This window comes from Enhydra lutris, unplaced genomic scaffold (assembly GCF_002288905.1).
Source record: "Enhydra lutris kenyoni isolate GAN:26980312 unplaced genomic scaffold, ASM228890v2 scaffoldscaffold94, whole genome shotgun sequence".
NCBI classification, from domain to species: domain Eukaryota; kingdom Metazoa; phylum Chordata; class Mammalia; order Carnivora; family Mustelidae; genus Enhydra; species Enhydra lutris.
Window position 1 is genome coordinate 4558377 of NW_019154178.1, and position 18217 is coordinate 4576593.

General features: G+C 54.8%; 1 protein-coding gene across 3 annotated transcripts in view; it reads left to right on the top strand.

Moving 5' to 3' along the window:
- LOC111138923 (SLAM family member 8) overlaps positions 1–6205 on the top strand; it is a 10384-nt gene extending 4179 nt beyond the window's left edge. For all 3 annotated transcript variants that reach the window (XM_022490920.1, XM_022490921.1, XM_022490922.1), the window contains 3 exons: positions 2098–2403; positions 2484–2588; positions 3445–6205. In XM_022490920.1, the coding sequence (XP_022346628.1) occupies positions 2098–2403; positions 2484–2588; positions 3445–3509 (476 nt within the window). In that variant the 3' untranslated portion in view covers positions 3510–6205. The remainder of the gene's footprint in view (positions 1–2097; positions 2404–2483; positions 2589–3444) is intronic.
- Positions 6206–18217: the final 12012 nt, after the last annotated feature.

The following is an 18217-nucleotide window of genomic DNA, read 5'->3' on the forward strand; positions in this document are numbered from 1 at the left end:
TCACCTCCACCACCATCACGTCTATGTCCACCATCTCTACCATCACCACCTCTATCCCCACCTCTACTGCCTCCCCTTCCACCATATTTGTTGCTGATCAAGAAAAAAAAAATGGCCTTTTAGCTCTCATTTATCTGTCTAATGGCTTGGAAAAAGAATGTGAGGTACCCCCAAATCACTATTTCAGTAAAACCTCAGAAATTTGGTAGGGCAATGGGGAGAAAAAGGTCCACTGTTAAGAATGAAAAGTAGGGGGGCACCTGGGTGGCTCAGTGGGTTAAAGCCTCTGCCTTCAGCTCAGGTCATGATCCCAGGGTCCTGTGATCGAGCCCCACATCAGGCTCTCTGCTCGGCGGGGAGCCTGCTTCCTCCTCTGTCTCTCTCTCTCTGCCTGCCTCTCTGTCTACTTGTGATCTCTGTCAAATAAATAAATAAAATCTTTAAAAAAAAAAAAGAATGAAAAGTAGGGGTGACAGCTAGGAAGAGGAAGACAGTGAGGGAGAGAAAGTCAGGAAACGGGGAAGGAGAGAGGACCCCAACCACCCCCACCACGAACCCAGGGACAGCTAGAGGGTTGTCTGTGAGCCACTCAGGATGCCAGCTTGCCATTATTCGTGTGTCCTGGATGCATGCAGCCCTGAACCCAGTTGCACGGCTTGGCAGGCGGAGCACTGGCTGGATTTCAGCAGCCCCACCCTCACTGGTTATCCCCTTAGCCCAGGGCCCTTGTGCAGTGAATAACCTCCACAACCATACAGGCAGCCCTGGAGCCTCTTCCTACTCTGAGTCTCAGCCGCTGCACGTGTGAAATGAGGACATTGAATGGGATAACACGCGCAGCACCCACACCACTAAGCTCTCAAATGCCTTGTTCTCAGCGTCTGAATTACAGATTTTAAGGAAATTGCTGTTTTATTGCTTCCAAATACATAGCATGATTAGAACTAATTGCACGACGCTGCCAGCAGCCGTCCTTGGGAGCTCTGCTTTGACAATAGATAAGAATGATTTGAATTAGCAGATCAGTTGCTAGAAATGTCAAAGGGTGTTTCTACTGTGCCTGATAGTGTTTGGAAGCAGCTTGTCCTCCTAAGTAGTGTAAATATCCCCCCCACATACACACACGGTAATCTTTGTTTATACTATTAGGGTGCCCAGCAAATCTTTCCTTTTCCATATCACAAATCCCACCAGCTTGAGCTGGCATTAATGAGGTTTTACTCTGCTTGACTCTGGAATGCTGTCAGAGACAGAGCCCTCCCTTTGTCACCAGAATGCTCTCCCGCTGGCCCCCATTGCCACAGAGACTCGGGATTTACTCATCAACCTATACAGAAAAGGCGAGCCTCTGCCGGGGAGGCCAAGACTCCAGTTTGTTCACCGGTCCAGGTGGCTGAGCACCTAGAGAGCTGGGTTATGAACATAACGAAACAGAGCCCCTACCCCCTGGTCTCCCCCGCAGTTTGCACCCTTGTAATTATTTCCTTAATTATTCAGTCACTTGTCAGCACCTGTCTTCTTCACCAAACTGAAAGCTCTAATAATCCAGGAATGTGTTTGTCTTCTTGCCTGATTTAATAGATGCCTATCACCTGTCTGCCTGATATGTCATGAGGAAAGTGCTAAGACAAATGACAGACAGAGTTTTGGAGTCTTCCAAGCCTGCGGTGTCAGGGAAGGCTTCATGATCAGAAAAGCAAGCTATGTGCTCAAGCTGGGTCTTGAAGGGTTGGTAAGAGTTTCCTAGGAGGAAGAGAAGACAAAGACATACGTGCACAGCTGAGCCAGATGAAAGTGCCCAGGATATGGGAAAGTATGGCGTGCTTGGGAGAACAGGAAATTAATCAGGGTAGGTGAGTAAGACCAGCAGGAGGTTACAGCTACAGAGGTTGACATCAACTATGTCATGAAGGATTTTGAATACCAGACTAAGGAATTCAGCCTCTGTCCTGTGGGCAATGGGAAGCCAGACTATGTTCTGGAGCAAGAGTAAGCTGGTCAGAGGTGACCTCTAACCCTGCATGGATCCCAGGGCTGGCACGAGATGCCCTTCCCAGCATCACTGTAACCCATGCCCGCTCTACTGTTCTTGTCTAGATGTGGTGCCCAGACCCGTGGTACAAGTATTCATCGCTGTACCAGGAGAGGCTCAGCCACCCAAGACCTGCCAGGTGTTCCTGTCCTGTTGGGCCCCCAACATCAGTGATATAACCTATAGCTGGCGACGGGAAGGGACCATTGACTTTGGTATGGAGCCAAGCGACCTCTTCACGGATGGACAGGTGCTGAGGGTTTCACTGGGACCAGGAGACAAGAGCACGACCTATTCCTGCATTGTCTCTAACCCTGTCAGCTGGGACTTGGCCACTGTCACCCCTTGGGAGAGCTGCCATCATGAGGCAGGTATGCCAAAGGCCTGGGGTCAGTGGTGGAGGGATTGTGAAGAATCAAGCCCCTCTCTGACCCGCCCCCTCCGTATCCAGCCCCAGGAAATTCCTCCTACAAAGATGTGCTGCTGGTGGTGGTGCCCATCTCCCTGCTCTTGACCCTGGCTGGTCTCCTCTCTGCCTGGCACTCCTGCTACTCAGGTAGGAGTCCTGCAGGTGCCAGAGGTGTGTGGAGGTGGGGGATCTGCGGAGGAGGAGAACATGGTTGGACCTCCTCCATTTTAGGCTTCAGATGGTCTGCCCTCCTTACCTCTGCCAACACATTTCCTGACTCATACTCTGGTGTCCAATCAGACTGATCTACATGAAGCCTCATTTGCAGTTCTTCAAATGAACTCTTGTCTTACATATTTCTTCAGGCTTTTGCACATGCCATTATCTCTGTCTGGAACACCCTTTCCATGGTTTCCCACCCAATCCCCCGCTTCATGTGACTATCTCCTCCACAATCTCCAAGGGACACCAGCTCCAGGAAGCCTTCCTGACCTCCTCCCCTGGTCTGGGCAGAGTGGGTGTTCTTCCTTTAATCTCCATTGCCTACCCTAGGCACAGCGTTCACTGCACTTACTCTCCCACTGAATTCTCCACCCCTTAAAGGCTGCCTTACCACCCCACCAGGCAACTAGCAATGGTTCCTGGAACAACGCTGGTACAGATAAAGGTTTGCTGAGTGGAAGTCTAGATGAATCCCAACCCACTCTTGCCTACCATTCCTAGGAAATGCCTCTGAAGGAAGAAACTTTCTGGCTAGGGGTTAATGAGGCCTCCTTCTCAAGGAGAAGAGAGCAGGGGAAACTCAGAGGTGTGGCTGGATTCTGAACCGGCCCTCCTGCTTAGCCCTTCCCTCAACCTCAGGATGTCCTGCCCTGACAGAAACACCCCACAGACCTGGGCTTTGTGGAGATATCCACCCTAGGCTGTCTGGGATGGCTTCAGGCCAAGCCAAGGATGCTATGAGTCCAGATATCATTGGGTAACTTTCTGATCTCTTTGCCAGGGAAAAAGCAGAAGGACGTCTGTAATGACAGAGTGACTCCAGAGACAGAGAACCCCCTTGTGTAGGGTCTGGATGAAGGAGGACATAAACTCTTGCCTGGACCATCAGGAAGCCCACTGCCCAAGCACATGATACTCTGGAACACACTGGTGTCCAGAAACCACCATGGGCCTTGTGCTTCCACTGAGACTTCTGTCCCACCACCTCTAGACAGCTATTGCACTGGGAGCTGCCCAACAGAAAACACTAGCACAACCTTCCACATCCCCCCCCAACCCCATCCCTGCTTCCACCCCGCTCCTGGCTCTGCTTCGGGCAAGATAACAGACCATCCCCTCAAAGACACTTGAAGTTTTCCAGGATCCACAGCGACGTTGATGGTCCCAGGCATTCACCACCCCCACCACGGTTCATGAAGTACTGTTGCAGGCAGAAGTTGTCTCCTCAAAGTCCATTTGTTGAAGTCCTAATCCCCCATCTCTCAGAATAGGACTGTATTTGGAAATCGGACTTCAAAGAGAAGATTAAAATTACATGAGGTCATTGGGATGGGCCCTAATCCCTTATGACTGGTGTCCTTGTAAAACAGGAAGAGACACTAGGGATGCACACAGAGAGAAAAGGCCATGGAAGGACACAGAGAGAAGGAAGACATCTACAAGCCAAGGAGAGAGGCCTCAGAAGAAACTTAACCTGTTAACACCTTGGTCTTGTGCTTTTAGCATCCAAGACTATGAGAAAATAAATTTTTGTTGTTGAAGCCACTCATTCTGTGACATCTTGTTACAGCAGCCCTAGCAGACCAAAGCAAGTATTAATTGGCACCAAAGGATTGCCTCCAGTCTGGGTCCCAGACGCTAAAAGACACTAGACATCTGAACTAACAGAGAAACTCTGAACCACCCCACTTCTAGCTCTGGCCCCAGCCCAGCCCCTGTAGTTTGAGACCCTGATGTTTCTTGATGTTTGAGACATTATCATAAGAAAAGATCTAGAAATAGGTGAAGGTGAGAGGCAGGGGACAGGGACTCTCTTTCCAGCATGAAGGACTGTCAGGTCGTCTGACATCGTGGCCCCTCAAGGGTAATTCACAGGTAGAGACAATCAAGAGATGGTTGACATAGCCTGGTTGGGGTGGGTGCCATTTTGCAGGTAACACCTTGCAAATGATGTTTTCACCATCTCTGCCGACCACCATGCCTCCTGCAGGATCTGAGGTTCTCTCTGCTCTCTCCAGCACAGTGACCACCAAAGAGGTATTAAATTTTCCGCAGCCAACAGAAAGCTCTTGCACGGCTTCAAGAAAAGCAGCTCAGCCTGAGGGCCTCTGCCTGAGGCCAAGAGGGTGAGGAGCCAGAACAGCTGAGCAGAAAACAAGTGCGGAGGGAACAGGGGCAGAGGCCTGGTAGAATCTGCTACACTCATTTTCAGATGCAAGAGCAGAAGATGCCCTCGTGATCAAGGGGAAGAGACAAAGGCTCCACCACTCAGTGTGAAGACGGCCAAGGTCACTGTCTCAGAACAGCATGTGGGATGAAAGCTGTGATGTGGCCAATAAGTGGTTCTGTCTGGGAAAACTCTGGGACTTCGCCATTGGAAACTTCTACTTGGGGGTTCGTGGCTGGCGAGTTCACCGTTACTCCCACCCAGGTGCCACCTGATTCTTTTCTGGGACCTTCCTCAAGGCTTGGTACTAGAGAGGAAGGAGGCCTTGAAGAAACAGAGGCAGGCTATGAGGTATATTCCCGGGACAGTTTCCATCGCTCCGCCCATGAGGTCAGTCCTGTGCAAGGATCCCCCCTCCTTCCCCCAGGAGCTGGGCAGTCACTTCACCTTCGTCAAATGGTCAGACAATCAGCCTCTAGATTCACAACCCCACTCATCCACTCAACTCATTCTGGAATTTCCCTACCTTCTGGCTCTGCTCAGAGGTCCACAACTGGTCTCCAGGCTTTGTCTTTTCCTCCTGCCTTACCTGTGCCCACTCTCTCCCCTCACCTTCCCCCAAGTCCTCCTGTACAATGCACAGGACCTCCCAACCTGGCAACTGGTGTTGCCTCCTCCTGTCACCTGGAGGCTTTCCCTGTGGCCACTGACATCTTATGCAAAGCTGTCCTCAGTCCCTAAAAATGATGTGAAAGAGAAAGCCAGGGATCCAGCAAGGAGCCGTGGTGACTATGTGGGGAAACACACACACACGGTAACTCCTTCCTTCCTTCCCTTCGTCTCCTGGGCCCCACCTCAGATCAGAGCAGTTCTGGATGGAATGGGACCTACATTTCTCCCTTCACGAGTTCCCTCTTAGTGACCTTATTAAGTGGTTTGACGGGGCGGCACACCCGGGCTTTTTAAACGGATCCATGCTGCTGGAATACATTGATATTCCCATCCCTCGTGATTCACTTGTCAAGTACTAGACTAATGAACCCCCCCCCCCATCAGAAAACTCAGAAGACTTCTGAGAGAGCAGTGTGTGTGGCAAGCACTGGGATTGATGGTGTGAAGTTCGCACAGAACAAGTATCGATGGACGGTTCGGCATGCGCTGGGTCCAGCTTGAGGCCCTGAGGAACCAGAAGTGAGTGAAGCAATGTCCTTCCTTCATGGAGTTTATATGCTGGGAACGCAATAGGCAAGGAAGCATGTGTCAGATTTGATGGGTTCTCGTAAGGAGAGAAAGCAGAGTAAAAGTCTAGAGAATAATGTGTCGGGGAGAGGGAGCCCGTCTCAGATAGGCGAGTGGAGAGAACTGTGGGATTTGTGGGGGGATTAGCCTGGAGACCAGAAGGTGAGAAGGCCCCGGAGGGGGAGCACGGTTACTATTTTCAAAAAATAGAGTGGACCTGTACCCCTGCGGCTAATAATACATTATATCTTAATAAAAAATTTTAAAAAAAATAGAGTGGAGGCCAGGCTGGCTGGGTGAAAACAGAGAGGGCATGGTGGGGGAGAGTGCAATGGGGAGGATCCGAGTGGGGGCCTGGGGCCACCACACGTGGGACCCTGGGGTCTTCACAGCACACGTCCCTGGGCTTAGCGTAGCCAGGAGCACCCCTGTCTGTTTGGGAGTCAGATTCCTCCCGTGACGACCTTTCCACCATTGTTTCCAGCTGGCTCATGGTCAGACCAGAACCCTGTCCCTCTGTTTTTGCTTTTCTCTGTTTTTGTTAAATTTTCCTTGAACACGAGCCTTTGTACCTGTCCTTCTGTGCAAAGCATGAAAGCAAGAGTGGCTAGGGTGTCGGGGTCACGAGACGTGACGCCAGCGAGAATGGAGAGGGGGCATAGCAAAAGGCAAGGGTGAGACGGACGTGTTTGTTTTCATCAGTAGAGACAGGAATACCCAGGGCCTTGTTTAAAAACTTTTTTTTCGTAGGGACGCCTGGTGGCTCAGTGGGTTAAAGCCTCTGCCTTCAGCTCAGGTCATGATCTCAGGGTCCTGGAATGGAGCCTCGCATCGGGCTCCCTGCCCGGCGGGGTGTCCCTCGGCCCCTCCCCCCTGCTTCTGCTCACACAATCTCTCTCAAATAAGTAAATAATCTTTTAAAAAATTTTTTTGGCAAACGACATCTCTGGGAAACCTTCCTCCCATCTTTGTTCAGAAGCAGCACCTGTTCGGTTAATCAGCCCTTGGTCAGTAACTGGTCTTCAGGGCAAGCACCGTCTCCTTCCAGGTCTGACTCCGCGGCTCCCCACAGCTTTGCTGCTGCAGCATGAGGGGAGGCCTCCAGAGCCGCGCCGCACCCCCACCCCCAGACCCGGGAAGGTTTCAGCGGGTGCCTCCCCTCGGGCTGTGCCATGGTCCTCGTGGGTCCCATCTGCCAGGGATGGGGGAGCAGGCCGAGCACATGGCAAGTGGCAGGGATACGCCCACCGCACCACAAGCCACTGGGAAGCTCAAGGGTCGAGAAGAGAATGACTCACATGGAGAAAAGTCTAGAGACCTCATCCTGTGAAAAAACGATTAAAGAAACCGGTCGTACGGAGCCTACGACAAAGGACTCGGAAGGTCCCCCGTGGTCTGAAGGGCTCTCGCACCGCCAGGATGTACAACGGAGGCCCCTGGAAGGGGGCCCTGAGAGGCAGACGATGACTCACACGAGTAATAGGATCTTACAGCTGGAAGGGAATCTTGTGGTTTCTCAGTTCAAGTTCTTCGTTTCTCAGGCGGGAAGCCAAGGCCCAGAGAAACTGTTCCTCCCCAGAATTACGTAACTGGTCGGTGGCAGAAGCGGAGTTAGCTGGAGGTTTATCTCGTCCACCCAGCCCTGCCCCCTGTACCCTATACCGCCAGGGAGGACTTCCGACAAACGGAGGAAGGCCCACACGAGGCGAGCAGCTTCAGTGAACGTGCTGAAGCTGAAACCATCTCAGAGCAGTTGCAGACGAGAGACTTTTCCTATCAGGTGGGGAGTTGCGTTAGCTCAGGAATGACAAACATGCAGTACGTGCACACAGACCCCCGCCCTCCGGAACCCTGTCGGGCATGCAGCAGTAATGATGACGCATTCTTCCCACGGAGTCCACAGGCAGCACGACGCTCAAATGACTCGGGCCAATTAATTGAGGTTGGGAGTCAAGACGAAACCTATTAGCCATTCCTGCCCTAGACAACCCTAAGATCCTCCCCACATCACAAACGAATTATAAAGGGCGGATGGAAAGAATGAGTGGAGCATGGAATAAAGGAGGCCAATGAACGGAGTCGACTCGTGTGTGGGAAACACGCCAGCTTCCTGCAAACGAGACTTCTTCCAGCCTCCTTTCCTCTGCCCTGCCCTCAGTGTGCAGCTCGGGGGAGGCATCAGAGCTGAAAAGAAGGCGAGGTCGGCAGAAAGGAGGAAGGTTGCGGCCAAGGATGCGTGGAACAGCAGGACTTCAGCCAAGTAAGTCAATCTCACACCTTTGGCTGCTGGAACGATCCTGTTCTTCGGAATATCTAAGAATAAAGTGAAAACCCTGGCCTCAGAGTTCTTCGGATGCAAGGAACAGAAACCAACTCTGGTTTTAGCTAAAGCAGGAGAAGGAAATGTTCAGAAAGTTGTAAGTAGCTCAGGGTCCTTGTCAGTTCAGGCTGCTGTAAAAGAATACCGGCATCTGGGCAAATTATAAACCACAGACGTTTATTGCTCGTGGTTCTGGAGGCTGGGAAGTCTAAGGTCAAGGCGCTGGCTGGTTCGGTGTCTGGTGAGAGCCTGTTTCCTGGTTCATGGACAGACACCCAGCTTCCCACTATGTCCTCATGGGGCAGAAGGGGTGAGGGAGCTCTCTGGGGTCTCTTTTCTAAGGGCACTCCCCCCACTCATGGGGCTCCACCTTGGGACCTCGTCTCCTCACAAAGGTCCCACCTCCAAATACCATCACTTTGGGAACGAGTTTTCAGCCTATGAACTTGAGGGGGACACAAATATTCAGTGCATAACATTTGAGAACCAAAGAAAACACCAAGGAACCAGGACACAGCCAGGTGGCTTTGGGACAACCTCCTCAGGGCCACCATGGAATAAATCTGTTCTGTTTCTGTTCCCCCATGGCTCCCTGGAGGTTAAAATTCCCAACAAGCAGATCTAGGTTGATCAGCTTAGCTGGGGTCAAGAATCCTCCCTCCAGGGGATGGAGGAGGGTTGCAAAACATCTTGTCAGAAGGGGTATTGGTTTAACAAAATCAAGGATAAAAGTTTGAACTGGCATAGGTAGGGAAGGAAATGTGCGTAGGTGTCCATTCAGTCAGTGTTGTCCACTCACCCGCTGCCCCCCGGCGCCCCAGCACTCACTGGGTTTCCAACAAGTCTGAATAGTGGAATCCCCACTCCCGTCCCCAAAGAGCTCACAGCCTATGGGGGAAGCAATGTGCTAACAATGGTAATACGGCCTCCAGCCTGTGCTCAAGTCATCTCCCGGCCTATGAGAACTTTGTCCCCAGGGAAGGCCAGGCAGGTCCCTGAAGGAAGCCGAGAAAGGGACAGAGACTCTGGCTGGGAGCAAAGCTTCACTGGACAGGGACTGAAGAAGGTAAGGCCGGGGGATTCCTGGGGTAGGTGTCCTAGAGCGGCATCAGGGTGTGGGCTCCCTGTGTTCCCAGGCTGGCAGGTGTCTATCCCTAGGCTCCCCTCCTGGTAGAACACAAAAGGGACGAGATGTAGAGCGCTCACCTAGGACTCATACAAGAGGGAGCTGCACACCGAAGGAAGGCAGGAGTCAGCCGCTAGAGCCCCAGCCAACTCGGGGTAGCTGTTCCTGGAGAGTCCCTTCTTCTGGGGCTTGTGTGTGACAAGGACAGGTAGAGCAGGATGTCTGCCAGTCCCATCCCTGTCCAGTTGTTCTCAGAGGCTGTGAGCACAGAGAGTAACCCCCTTGCACCCAGGCAAGGGGGTCACTGCCCTGGGTGCACAGTGCAGGGACGCTCCCCACGGGCATGGAGCTGAGCCCCCTCCACCTGGAGCTCTCTCTTGCCTTTCTAGAACATGCTCCAGGAATCCAGAATCCTGGAATTCCCTGTGTAGATGGGAATCTGGGACTTGTACTAGCCCCTTTCCTGCATTCGCCTCCAAAAGATGGACCAAAGTACCTGTGTGTGCACCCCTACGTCTGAGGGGCGCTAGGGGGGCTCTTGTGGGAGCCTTGGGTCTCAGTGTGCAGCTCAGACATGGAGCTGGTGCTCTCTCCCCGAGCCGGGAGCCCAACCTGGGGTGGGACCAGGACCTGAGCTGCAGGCAGAGGTTCAACTGACTGAGCCACGCAGGTGCCCTCATAAGTAAAATCTTTAAAAAATACAAATACACACAACGTTTAATTAAAACTGTGTTAAGCTCCACAGAGAAGAAGAGAAAACGTCAAGCAAGAATGACGAGGGAGAAAGTTGGCGCTGGCACAGGGCGATACACAGCTGTCTCCGAGGACCGGCCCACGCAGAGCCCTGCGGGGACAGGAGTCACCGAGCGTCACCGAGCAGAGTGGGGAGGCCTGCCGCGCTGAGGACCAGGGCCCCCTGAAAGGCCCTCTGGAAAGCTCCTGGCTTAGCGGGGTGTCTGCAGCCTCCTCCCGCCCCCCTACCCACGGCCAGAGGGCAGTGAGGAGGAGCACGCAGGGAGGAGGCAAGGGCAGAGGTGAGCCCATGCAGGGTCTGGTAGGACACGGTCAGATTTAAAATTTAATTCTAACGTGAAAGGAGGCCACTGAAGAGTTTTAAGAAGGGAAAGGACAGGACCAGACTTGCATGTTTAAAAGCTCCCTCGGGTGGCCTCATGAAGAACGGCTGCGCGGGAAGCCGACGGAGACGGACGCTGGGACAGCCTGGCTGCGGAGAGGGGTCAGGGAAAACCTCTCCCCTACCCAGGGCCGAGGTGTCCCGAGTCCCACGTGGACCGCCCAGGTGGAGCCCTCGGGGCTGCTCTGGAGAGTTTTCCTGGGAGGGGCCCCTGGCACGCTCAGACACCTCCGGGAAGCGACAGTCAGACACCGCAACCGTCCAGTGTGGGTTAAGCCGCCCTAGCCGGGTCAAGGCCACGGGGAGCAAATGACACCGACACGGAGAGGAGTTGCCTCAGGGTCAGGCTGGCTGGTGAGAGAAGGGTCTGGAGTGCCTCGGCAAATGGGAGGGAGGGTGCAGCCCCCCAGAATGGAGGCCAGCCACTGCCCGCCTGGGGCTCTCAGCCACGAACTGGAGTGGGGCGACACAGGGAATATCTGTGTTACACGGCCACTCCGGGCCGGAAATGTCCCATATTCTCCTGAGGGGTCAATGAGTGCCTGGGGAAGGGGAGGGGGGGGAGGGGAAGGCAGAGAGTCAGGGGTGCAGGAGTCAGGGCTCTGGGGTACGGCTGTTCTTAGGCGGGCAGAGGAGGGGACTGGCGGTCTGCTGTGGCCCATCCCTTGGAGCCGTGGCCACCTGGCCACTACTGGCCGTAGAGGACATCCTAACCCCCCACACTCAGCCTCCCGCGAGGCTGTCCAACCACGCCGTTTGAAGGACACGCAAACAGCCCATCACCAAGTTGCCTTTTTGCCTGAGGGACCAGCAGAGCCTCGGCCAGGCCATGAGATTGGCACCTCCCTCCTGGTCTGCCACCCCACCGGGAAGAGGAAGGCTCCTGTGCTGACCGGATCAGGAGGCAGGGAAGGCGGAGAGGAAGCTGCAGCCCCGGAGGGGTGAGGCCTCACTGCACGATTTTCAGCAGAAGAAATTAGGTTCTTCAGCCTGCAGGATGGAGGAGGAAACACCCTCCTCACCCGCACCCCTACCCCTCTCTGGCCAGCATCCAAGATGACACACGCACCGTGCCTAGCCTCTCCCCAGCAAGGCCTTATGGTGGAAATGGCTCATCCACCAGCAGCCCAACCCGCACCATTCATCCCAGGTAGCCGGCTCTCCCCTGAACCCGAGCCTGTCACGCACTCCTCCCCTTTCTCCAGGCTCTTCCTGTCCCTCCCAGGGAGAATACGGCCCTTTATCCACCCTGCTCTCCTACCCAAGCTCTGAAGCCGACCCCGTGTACCCCCATTCCCAGGACCTTTCCCTCCACTGACCTCAGAGCACCCCTATTCCAGCCTTGCAGGGAACGAAATCGACTGTCACGAGCATTATTCTGGAATTTTCCCGGGGGTGTGCTGTGGTGCAGGCGGACAGTGAGGGGCTGTTCTCCAGACATCCCCTCCGCTGGGGAAGCCAGGAGTCTCGGGTCGGGAGGTTTTATGTCTGGATGGCACCCTTCCTGTGCTGCCGTCATCCGGCGGCTGGGCTCAGACAGCCTCCTGGGCCTGGGGGAGCTCAGAGCTGCTCTGGCGGAGACAAGCTGCTTCCCGTCACCTCCCACCGCCTCCCACCGCCTAGCGGGCCCCCTGCCGAAGCTTGCCTATCTCCCCCAGCCTCCAGAAGTCTTTGAAACAAAATGCATGGCGTGCCTCCTACGCGCCTGGAATTTTCTTGCATCTTAGGTGCACGAGTGAGTGAAACGCAGATGCCCACCCCCACGGAGGTGACGGGCGGGGGTGTCAGTTAGTAAAACCACGAGAGCATGTTGGGGGGGATGCGTTCTCAGGGCTAAAGAACAATAGAGAGGGGGTAGGGCCATCCGGAGTGTGGGCAGAAGGCCCTCCGACCTCAATGAAGGCTCCGTGAGAGCAATGAACAGACTTGAAAGAGGTGAGGCGATAGCCGTTGGGAAATCTGGAGCAAAGCCGTTCTGGGCAAAGAGACCTCGTGGGCTGAGCCCCTGCGCTGCTCACGAAGCAAGGGCCAGTATGGCTCGGGCATGGGGCGGGGGAGAGCCAAGGGGAGAAGGGCCATAGGGTAGGTCCCTGAGGCACCATGCAGGGTCAGGAGGACCAGCGTGAGGACCTCGGCCTTGGTTCTGAGTCAAATGGGAGCTGTTTCAGCATTTTGAGCAGAAGAATGGTCTAAGTAGGATGCTGGCTTCCCTGCTGAGAGCGAAGTGTAGGTGGGCGAGCGAGGAAGCAGGGGCTCAGCCCTGGCACTGTTGCTGGAACCCAGGCTGGGAGCCCGCGAGGGAGGAGAGGAGGGTGGGACCCTGGATGGACTCTGAAGGTGGGGCCAGCTGGACTTCTGAAGATGGATGTGCAGGGGGAGTGGAGCCGGGGGACAGAGCTGCCCTCAGGTGCAGTGGGGAAGACAGTTGGGAGCAGATGCGGGGGGGGGGGGGGGGGAGGGGGGGGCGGGGGGGGGTGAATTTGAGATGCCTGCTCAAGGTCTAAGCAGGCAGTGAGGGGGCGTCGGAGGGAGGTCCAGCCTTGGTGGACAAGTCTGGGTGCTATGGGCACATGGGCTTCAGAGGGGCAGGTAGAGAGCTAGGGAGAAAATGGTGCCCGCCCCCGCGGCTCACTTTCTCTGCGCCTGCGCTGTGCTCCTGGAGAGGCTCCTGGATGTTGAAAGGAAGGAATCCAGGAGCAAAGTTACAACAGCAGTTTCCAATCCCGACCAAGCAAGTTTGTGATGGCAATGATCGTCAACATCCATTTCCTCAAGTCCTTCATGAGCTGGGAATGAGAAGCCCCCGCCGTACAGGGAACAGCTTCCACAGAGCCTGCTGGCCAAAGCTCGGGGCCCAGCCACCTGCCCGGGAGAGCTGGGCCCGGCGCCCTGGCCTGGGAAACCTGGAGCATCTGTGGGCTCTTGAAGGGAGTAGATACTGAGAAAGGAGGTGACCCAGCTCTGCCCTCAGGGGGAGCCTGGTCTCACGGAGATGGGAGGGTAGCAGGACAGTCCAGGACAGCTCAAAGATAACGAAGTCGACACCATTTCCCCTTCTCTGGGAGCCCAGTAGAGCCTGGGATAATGGAACCAAAAATGGTCATTCTGTCTCCTAAGACGATGCTGTCTGAGAAAAAGAGGGGGGGTGAGGGGGAGAGAGAGGAGAAAGGGGTGGGGGGGGGGGGGGAAGGAGAGAGAAGGAGGTGGGGAGAGAGAGATTGGGGAAGGTAGGGAGATAATGGGGGAAGGAAAGAGAAAGGGAAAGGGGAGAGGAAAGAGAGGAGAGGGGTGGGCTGCAGGGGAGGGAGAGAGGAGAGGAGGCTGGGGGAGGGGAAGCGGAAGGAGGAGGGAGCAGGAAGTGTGGCTGGGGAAGCACGGAGGCCGGTGGAGGCTGGAGGTGGAGGCTTCGGATTGGGAGTTTGCAGAGTCCGGGAGCCTGTGGAGGCGGGTCCTGACAGGGAGGGGCCAATGGCCTCCCAGCAGGAGAGGGGGCGGAGCTGGGGACCAGGGATGCCCACGGGGGACTGACAGGTGGAGACAGGCAGGAAATGGGACCTGTCCTGAGCTGAAGGAGCTCAGTTCCAAGACTGAACTGATTCTCCCAAAAATGCTAAAGAAAATCTCTACGGGCCCTGCTGGGAGGGTCCCTCCTCAGCTTCGGGAGGGATGTGGGGACCCCTCAGCAGAGACTGCACCCCTGGGAGGCGCATGGAGGTCAGTGCTGGGGGTAGGGGGGCCCACGGCAGGCCTGAGTGCTGGCCGCTGAGAGCAAGGGAGTAGATGAGAAAGAGCCCGGGAGGGCACGCCCAGGGTGGTGGCCCCAGGCTTGACTCCGGGTCCCCAGGTCCCCGCTGAGCTTGTGTTTCTGGTGCTTCCTGTTATTATTAGCATTGTTATTACTAATGAGCATTGGCATCAATATCAATACACACATGTGGATTCCTGGTTCTCCTCCTACTTACTTGGTGGATCCTCATCTCCTCCCCCAGATGGTCCGTCACCTTCAAGTTCAACCCCAAGGCTTCATTCCTCCCATCTCCCTCCCTGCAGGCCTGCCACAGCCCCAGCCCCCACTCTGTGTGGTTAGATGCCTGCCTTCTTGAAATTCCATGAAATTTCAAATTTATAAGTATGAAATTCCATACTGAGGGGTGGGGGCCCGGGGGCCAACCATTTGCAGAGCCCCAGCAATGTACCAGGCTCTGTGATAAGCATTCACACACATCAGCCCTGTTACTGTTTCATGTTACAGAGGAAGAAGAGGAGGTTTGGGGGCTTATGACACAACTGTGAACTCAGGTCTCTCTGCAGAACAGAGGTCTCTTCCTTTGCAGGTGTGAACAAGACTAACTCACGCACACTTATCACAAGTTTTCTTCCCCTCCCCTTTCTTCTTTTTTCCCCAAGACACCCACCATGGGTCCATCATCACTGGGGGACTCAGCCCCTCGAGTCACCCTATCCCCTTCCTCTCTGTTTCCTGACTTGGCCAAGGGCTCCAGTCCCCCTCCTGGCACGCGGTGTCCCACCCTGTCCTCCCAAAACGCATGCAGGAAGGCCATATGGGCGGCACCAGGCTGCCTTGTCCAGCCTCACTGGCCGGCACAGTGCCTGAGCTCCCCCAGCTTGACCCAGAGCCACGTGGTTCCACCCCACCTGCAAGGTCCCACTTCCCTCTAGGCTCTGTCCCCTCTGCACGTCCCTCCTGATCGGACTGCAAGAAACTGACTGGAACGGGTTTTGTGTCCACACCCCAGGAATAAATGAGAGATCGAGGCAGAGCGGTTGGGGCAGAGTCCAGACAGCAAGCAGGACTTTCCAGAGATATTCCGGGGAAGCACGGGGCACCCGTCCCCTGCCTCCAGACTGTGACTGTGTAAATCTCAAAACCCCTGGGTTTCCAGGGAGGCAGGAAAACCACCAGTCCCTCCCAGAGTCACCACCAGAGTCTGTGGGCCCAGAGCACTCGCCACGACGTTGGGCCACAGGATGCTGAGACTTACTCTGACGGGAACCCAGAGAAGAAACTCACTGGGATTCCATGCCTCTCGGGTCTTGAGACTTGGTGGCTTATAAGAGGATGACTAGAGCATCACTCCCTAAAACCTGGAGAGACTCGGGAGGAACTGAGTCAGGAGGGACCCGGTGTCTCCTGAATAGATTTCCCAGGGTATCCTGGGAGACGAATTTATGGGAATTCTGTGGATGACAAGCTAGGAAATCTGTGGTCACCCTGAAGGTGACCAGGGACACATAAATGATCTCATTTTTCAGTGAGCAGAGGAGCTGGACTCCCACTCTGGCAAGGCTGGGGAGAGACACAGAAAGCAGCACAAGAAGCCAAAGGGAGACAAGAGACTTTGTGCCGCTAGCATCTCCACAGAAAACCAGAGAAGAATCAGGACTGTTCTTGGGATTCCCTCTCCTGAGGCAGCATCTGGGTGCACAGCCGTCTGCTTGCATGGTGACATAGCCCACCTAAAATTTACCAGCCCGTTGTTAAGTGCAGCCATTATTAAAATTAATTTCTATAAGTTTACAATTAAATGACATTAAAACAAAAGAGGTAAGTACTCAGAACTCATCACTGCCTAATTATCTTACTAAGGTTCTTTTTTTTTTTCTTTTTTTTTTTGAGAGAGAGAGAGAGAGCACGCGCGAGCACATGTGCAGCGGGTGGGGGACGGGGGGTGGGGGACAGAGAGAGCAGGAGAAAGAATCCACCCAGAGCCTGCTGTGGGGCTCCATCTCACAGCCCTGAGATCATGACCTGAGCCGAAATCAAGAGTCAGACGCTTACCTGACCAAGCCACCCAGGCACCCCTACTAAGGCTCAGTACTGTCTCGGTGCCGGAGGTCATTTGCTTCCATGGAACCTGGTTCGTGCAACTAGCCTACAGGGACGTCCTTCTGCATGCCACTCCCACTCCGTGCCGGGACACCACGTCCACGCTGGCAGGGCGCACATCTCGGAGAAGGCAACATGCTACCAATCAGGGCTCCCCTGCCCTCACCCTCCTCCACTCCCAAAGCCACCATTACACACTCACCCCCACAAGTGTTCTCCCCCAGCACTGACAAGGGCTCAAGCGGACGGAGAAGAGACCCAGGGGTCCCTGGGCAGACTCCTCTCCCACTCACCACGGTGGTGAGGGCAGTGGGACTGAGCGAGCGCCCACCTGGGCTTTACGAACCTCCCCAGGGCACACTGGGTCACCCTATGGGAAGTTGTTTCCAGAGCCTCCCTAAAGTCTCTCTTACTGCTTTATAATGAGCTTTTCTTGCCAGACCTCACTGTCCTCACCCCTCAAATGAAGGCTGTCTGAGCATGGCTCCTTGGTTCCTGGAATGGGGAAGAGGATGTCATTCAACAGCAAGCTGGCCGTCAGTCCGTCCCTCACCGACTTCCAGGAGGCTGAGCTGGAGGCTCCTCAGACTGGGAGAGCCTTTCCCAAGTCATCCTGTGCAGGCTCCTGCCTTAGGGAAAAGTGTGCCAGGCGCAGTGCCCGGCCCAAGGTGTAACTCTCCCCGCAAGCAAGTCGTCTTACGGATGCTCATGGATGTGTCCAAAGGCAATGAGGGGTGCACGATCCCTGCAGTTCTCCACATCCCTAACCACTCGATCCTCTTCCCCTATACCCCACTCATCCCCAAGAACCCACCCCACTTCATGGCTTTTGTCCCTGGCTCCCTCAGTCCCACCACTGTCTCTCCTTTCTCTTCCCAAGTTCAAGCAAGCCAGAGCCAGCCATGCCTTCGCCCCTTGGCAAATACCCAAGCCAACCGGCAGGGCTTCATAGCTGTGTATAGCCAGGCAGGGGTTCAGGGCTTTACCAGTTTAGAAACTTGGAACCCGGGTACTTTGAGGTCCATCCATACCCCACACTTCATGCAGTCCCAGGGTAGGAGCAGGGCGCATTAGGAAGCCTACCGAGGAAAAGAGGCAAAGAGAAGGAAACGCCTGGGCTCTCACCAGGCAGGCGGCTGGGCAGCAGCTGGTAGAAGCGTGTTCTACCCTCCGTGTTCAGCCCCTCCGCCCCTGGACCAGACACACCGTTGCCTGTTGCAGACCTCCTGTACGGAGTCGAACCCCTTGGTCCCCTAGAGGAAGCGGACTTGGAAATATGACATTTAGGGCTCCCTGAGAGAACGTGGACCAAGAGATAAAAAAGCTCTAGGGAACAAACACTGGGTTCAATAGAAGAAATATCTCTCTGACTGTCAGAGGCCGAAGAAACTGATTTGGGAGATAGTAAGATGCCCCTGGAGGTACGCAAGAGGTCGGAGCATCCTTTGTCAGGAATGCTGTAGCAGGAATTCAAATATCAGAGAGACAGCCTGAGGTCCTAGAGCCAAAGAGCCTGCTTCAACACCTGCGTTACCTTTGTGGCCTTGGTCAAGATACCTATCCCTCAAGCCCTGGTTTCTTCCATCTGCACGAGGGGACAGCTCACGACATCATACGACTAAAGGAACGATTAAAGAAGACAAAAATATTGGAAAGCACCTGGCCCTTAGTGGGTTCTCAAAAAATGTCCGTCGTTTTCCATTAAAGGGGGGCGTGGGG